Here is a 6,000-nt window from a genome sequence, read left to right as displayed (position 1 = left end):
TGTCAAGGATGGGAAGGGGAGACCGGTTGCACGGATTAAATAAGGCTCTTCCAAAACAGCAGTCCTGCGCTTCTTTTGTGCCTTTAACGATTAATGCGGTTAGGGGTCAGGACTGCTGGATTATCAAGGAGTTTGAAGGGGGAGGAGGGGAAGCGAGGTAAGATGTCAGATCTTCCAAAGCTTGAGGTAATTTACAGGAGGGTGGCCTTGAAAAGGGCCCTTTTCCAATAAGAGATTTTTTAAAAAAAAATTAAGGAAGGAGGAAAATCTAAACTGGCACCTTTAAAGGGAAAAAAAAAAAAGGGGGGGGAAGCGGGCTGTGGCTTAGCGCGAAGTTCCAAGCAAGCAGACAAGAGAGAATCCCTTTGAAGTCTGCAAAGTGCATTCACAAATTTTAATCGGTTTCCCCCCACCCCCATTTCTCTCGCTCCCTAGATTGACTTAGAAATGGAAGATGGGAGGGGAGGTGGGGTGGGGGGTTTATTTGCACAGTAAGTAGATTCGTTGTTGACCGACGGGTATTTACCCATCCCAAGATACGCCGAAAGAACAGCCTCGCTTTTAGAAATCCGTTGACTTTCATTGAGGGAGAGATAAAGAGGCGATCCATGGATTCCAATGGAACTGGGAGTCGAGTTTGGGCAAGGAGAAGCAACCCCGATCAGCCCCCCCCCCGCCCGATGCTAAGACATGCTTCTTGGGAAGGACGCCCCCGTCCCTTTGGTACCCAGGAAAGTTTAGGGGCAGCACATCCCAACGACCCCTTGGGGCCCAGGATCCACGGCGCACAGATTTCCGCGGGGCGGGGGAGGGGGCCTACGGAACTCACCGCTGCAAAATCCCTTTCGCTTTCCTTAAAAGAGGCGCGGCTCAAATAGTGCGAAAACCTGAGCCGAGCCCGGTCTCCAACTTTCCAAGAAAGTTTTTTTTTTTTCCCCTAGGCTCTCAGAAAAAAATAAATAAATCCTACCGCTTTACCCGTCGCCCGGATCGGCGATTGACAAAAGGGAGAAGAGCCCCAAAGTTTGCCGGCCTTACAAACAGGCAGGCTTCCCCGCTCCAATAATCCTACCCATCATCTCAACCGGGGTGGGTGGCGGGGGGGGGTGTTGTGAATGCATCCCACCAAATTCGGCGGGTGGGTGGGATTCGCGGGGTGGAAGGCAAAGCGAGCCTTTCCAAACCGAGAGGAAGAGGAGGAGGAAGAGTGGCGTCTCCAAGAGAGAGAGACCCCCGCTGCACGGCCGGTTGCTCCGAGCCGGAGCTCGCTACCCACGCTGGTAACAGCGGAGAGTAGCCGCTCCGCTTCCTTTTCTCTTTTTTTTCCCCTCGCCTTCGGTGAAGCGCGCCTCGTCGCCCCGCAAGCCGCTTTGCCCACCAACCACAAAAGGTCGCGGCGGAGGCGGTGTCGCCGCCCGCCACCGTCCCCGCGGCTCGCCTCTAGCGGGCGCGTGTGCAGCTGCTTTTTTTTTTTTGCTGACTTGAAGTCGCAGGCTGGTAAATGTTCACCCTGGGAAATTAGCGACAAAACTCAATCTGTCTCCCGGCTGCTTTGCACTTTCCGAGCTGCAGATCGGGGCGGGGGAGGGGGCCTACGGAACTCACCGCTGCAAAATCCCTTTCGCTTTCCTTAAAAGAGGCGCGGCTCAAATAGTGCGAAAACCTGAGCCGAGCCCGGTCTCAAACTTTCCAAGAAAGTTTTTTTTTTTTCCCCTAGGCTCTCAGAAAAAAATAAATAAATCCTACCGCTTTACCCGTCGCCCGGATCGGCGATTGACAAAAGGGAGAAGAGCCCCAAAGTTTGCCGGCCTTACAAACAGGCAGGCTTCCCCGCTCCAATAATCCTACCCATCATCTCAACCGGGGTGGGTGGCGGGGGGGGGTGTTGTGAATGCATCCCACCAAATTCGGGGGGGGGGATTCGCGGGGTGGAAGGCAAAGCGAGCCTTTCCAAACCGAGAGGAAGAGGAGGAAGAAGAGTGGCGACTCCAAGAGAGAGACCCCCGCTGCACGGCCGGTTGCTCCGAGCCGGAGCTCGCTACCCACGCTGGTAACAGCGGAGAGTAGCCGCTCCGCTTTCTTCTCTCTTTTTTTTTTCCTCGCCTTCGGCGAAGCGCGCCTCGTCGCCCCGCAAGCCGCTTTGCCCACCAACCACAAAAGGTCGCGGCGGAGGCGGTGTCGCCGCCCGCCACCGTCCCCGCGGCTCGCCTCTAGCGGGCGCGTGTGCAGCTGCTTTTTTTTTTTTGCTGACTTGAAGTCGCAGGCTGGTAAATGTTCACCCTGGGAAATTAGCGACAAAACTCAATCTGTCTCCCGGCTGCTTTGCACTTTCCGAGCTGCAGATCGGGGCGGGAGGGAGCGGGGGGGGGAGGGAGGCGGGAAAGGAGGCGTGTGTATATATATGTGTGTGCGCGCGTGCGTGTGTGTATATGTCAGAAAGACGGGCGGGGGGACCGAGAGAGAGTCGCGGTAAATAGCCTGAAACCGGCCACGAGACGCAGCCCCATTCCGGCTTTTGGCAAGCGACGCCGCCGCTCTCTTCTCCTCCTTCTCCGCCGCTGCCGCCGCCTCCTAACAAGAGTGACCTTTTTCCCTCCGCTGTATTATGTCTGGCTGCTTAAGGGATTGCGTGCAGCAACTGATACAGCGCCTGATTTCCTCCAGCTCGGCTCCAAGCAAGCTGCTTTAGGTAAGTTGCTTGCTGCAAACCCGGACTTCCACTCCGGAGTGGGGGGTGGAGGTGGGGAGGGGAAAGACCTGTGTGTGTGTGTGTGTGTTGCAAAGCGTCGTATGGACACCATCCCGGGCCGGAACTACCCAGGTTCTTAACGTCGCGAGCCCGGTCTGGGGAAGACACCTGTAGCTTCGCTGCGAGCAAGCCAAACTGACTTGGCGGAGGGTGGAAGACCCGTTTCCCCCCCCCCTTTTTTTTTTAAACACGCGAAGCTTCCTCGCGTTCTCTGATCTCCCCCCCCCCTTTCTTTTTACCTTCAGCAGGCTTTGTATCCTTCCTCGCGACTCCCGTATAAGCCATGCTGCTTTTATTTTTTTTTACCTTTTCCAAGGATTCAAAAAACAACTACAAAGCGGGGTGGGGGCGGGGTGCTTGAATTCACCTTTGCAATCGGATTAGACTAGAGGTAAGTTGAGGTCCTCGCCGAGAAGGGGGAGAGAAAGTCGTGGTTTTATTCAGCTGCCTGCTTGCCGGGAGTTGGGGGTAGGGTGGGCGGGTGGAAAGTCGTCCTGAGTCACAAATTCTGGGTCTTGCTCATCCTCCCCTTTTTGCACCCCCATCTTTTCTCTCTGTGTCTCACGCTCGCTCTTGTTTTCTTTCTGCGTTGGAACTTTTATGCTTCGGAAGCGGATAAAGCAAAGGAAGGTGTGTGTGTGTGTGTGTGTGAGAGAGAGAGAGAGAGAGAGAGTGAGCGCGCGCGCGCCTGTCTCCTTTAAATCACGCGTGCCTTTCATTATTTTTTATGATGACGAGGGAATTGCAGGAATAAGCGAGGGCCGGCGAGATCTGGGCTTTGCAGGAGGGGGAATAGCCGCGCGATCGGAGGGGCTGGAGAGAAGCCGGGCAGGCAAACTTAAACAATGAAAGCAAGAGTCCGCTTCGGCTCGCCCTTTCTCTCCGCCGCTTAAAAGCCCCCCACACGGCCTGCGCTCCCGAAACGCGATGGTGAGCAGCCCCGGACTTCATTTCCTCAGCCTCACAAAAACCCACCGACTCTTTGTCGTCTCTCTCTCCTTCTTCTTCTTCTCCTCCCCCCCTCCCCAAATCCACCCCTATTTCAGAGCGTTGCGAATATAACCAGGCGTGTATCGGGGCGGGGGGCGGGCGAGAGATGCTTTTAAGCCTTTATTATGCGTTCCTTCTTTAAGGGGAGGGGGGGGGTTGAGTTTCAGCTCTGCAGAACGAGGAGCTGGAAAGCCGGGAGGCATTTGTAGGGAATTGGGGGGCGGGGGAAGGAAAGCTGGTTTGATCGCGAAGGTGATCGAGAGCTCTTCCACCCCCCATCCGCAAAATCAGTTCCGAGAAATCTACGCGGTCCGCGAAGTATTAGAGCCGGCGTTGCATGGGACGGCTTAATCAAATCCATAATAGAGAGGAAAGATTAATAGATATATAGGTTTAAAGAAAAGAGGGGGGGGTTTCCAGGGAAAATTCAGCGCGGAGTCTTTGAAGCCAGGAGCTTCTGCCGTTCGCCCTCTATATAATATTTCCTCTATATATTCCATCGCAGGCTGGCAAAGCGACTCCGGATTGTGTGGGTCGCGCGTGTCCTTTTCCAACAACTCCTAACCTCCCCTCCCCTCCCCTCCGGTTTCCCAAAGCGGTCGCGCCGCCACCACCACATGGGGGGGGGTCCCTCCTCCTGTGCGACTCTCTCCCACTTGACCCAAACTCGGAAGAGGGACGGACGGACCCGAGAGAGAAAGAGAGAGTCCGGCCCTGGCCGCTCCTTGCTTTGCGCTCTTTCTTAAGGACTTCCCAACCCCTTCCATGCCGGCAAAGGAGAAAAGTTTTGGTAAGATTGCCCTCGCGTCCTCCGCCCTCCCCCCCTTCCCTTCCCTTCCCCTCTCATTCCATTTGTATCACTTTCTCTCTTTCTTTATTTCTCTCTTCACCCCACCCCCGGCTCCCCTTTCTTTCCCAGCGGGGATTGAGCCGCGTGTCTGTTTCAGTCTGGACACTTGGGGTGGGGGGGAAACGGGGGACCGGACGTGTTCCCTCCACGACGCCCCAAAAGACCCCCTGCTTTAGGAACACCCCGAGACTCTTTTTTTTAAAAAAGGTGTTTTGAATGATTTCTGCTCCACTTTCGCGAGTTGATGCATCCACCCAACGCGTTACTATAGACACCCCCTCATTCTTGTATGGCTGCCCCCCTCAACTCCTTTCCCTTCTTCCCTTCCGGCGGGTGGCAGATATTAACACCGACGGTAACAAAGCCAGCCCGGAGCCATCCTTCCTTCCCCGGCTTTGGCGGGGGCGGGGAGGAGAGGAAAAAGAAATTAGCGCTGCCGGGTTTAAGGCTGAACTACACACACAGTCAGACCAAAAGGAGGGGAGTGTGGGGGGGGCGTTCTTTGTTGTTAAAAGTGTGTTTTCCCTCCAGGATGCCCTTTCTTTTCTCCCCCCCCCTTTCTTTCTTTTTTTTAAAGAGGGAGGGGGGGAGCCTCCTTTATTTATTTATTTATTTATTTCATGTGAACCGCATCAAAATTGAGTTCACTCTTGCAAATCTCTGGTTGGCCTTTGCCAACCGCTAGTACTTTGCTGCCATGGTAACTGTAATTAAACTGATAAGAGTGGGAAAATGTCAGTATCTCTTGGAGTCTTACAGCTGCATTGGAAGGAAGGGGGGGGAGAGAGAGAATAAAATTAGCTTCTTCCACTAGTTTCTCTATGGCTTGTCTCTCTTGTTTTGGAGAAGTGGGGGGAGTGGGATTGGTGGTCCTGTTTATTTTAAACAGTGTGGAGGGGACGCTCTTTAAAAAGGGCTCCTCTTGAGAACTTACTGGGTCGTTTGGAAAATAAATGTTTATATTAAAAGAAACTTCGGGTGCATGGAAGCTCTTGTGGGGGGAGGGAAGAAAGGGGAAACTTTTCAGGCTGCAAACTTAAAAAGAGGCTTCCAAAATTGTGCAAGGATAACATGGGTGACGCTTTCTACTCTGCTTAGCAGTTACCGGATTTTTTTAAAAAAACTGGCCACACCAGTTGTGTGCCTTTCTTTTTTTGCCTCTTTTCCCCCTTTCATCAGTAACTCATTTTTTCCCCTCCTTTATGTTCCTGAGATAGTTCTTTTTTTCTTCTTTAATTGAATTGGGTTAATTGAATCCCACCCAGATTTCTGGCATGCATTAAGGGGAAGTCAGTGGGGAGGTAGGGATTAAGCTGGCGGAAATGCCAATAATAATAATAATAAATTTTTTTTTTTAATTTACATTTATATCCCGCCCTTCTCCGAAGACTCAGGGCGGCTTACAATGTGT

At 53.2% G+C, this 6,000-nt stretch overlaps 1 protein-coding gene across 4 annotated transcripts in view; it reads left to right on the top strand.

Moving 5' to 3' along the window:
• The window catches only part of LMO3 (LIM domain only 3), a 119,532-nt gene that overhangs the window by 2,605 nt on the left and 110,927 nt on the right, over positions 1-6,000 (top strand). Inside the window, exon 1 of one of the 4 annotated variants that reach the window (XM_058190896.1) lies at positions 2,450-2,689. The exons of 1 other annotated variant lie outside the window; for it this stretch is intronic. Coding sequence is in view for 1 of the 3 variants with exons in the window: in XM_058190893.1 (XP_058046876.1) it covers positions 4,505-4,529 (25 nt within the window). In the remaining 2 variants the exon portion in view is untranslated. Of the gene's footprint in view, positions 1-2,449; positions 2,690-3,535; positions 3,680-4,443; positions 4,530-6,000 lie in introns of those variants that run through there. 2 more of the 4 variants (XM_058190894.1, XM_058190893.1) reach the window with 2 other exon arrangements.

This window comes from Ahaetulla prasina, chromosome 7 (assembly GCF_028640845.1).
Source record: "Ahaetulla prasina isolate Xishuangbanna chromosome 7, ASM2864084v1, whole genome shotgun sequence".
NCBI classification, from domain to species: domain Eukaryota; kingdom Metazoa; phylum Chordata; class Lepidosauria; order Squamata; family Colubridae; genus Ahaetulla; species Ahaetulla prasina.
Note: the sequence above shows the minus strand (reverse complement) of the source record. Positions and strands in the feature narration are given on the sequence as shown.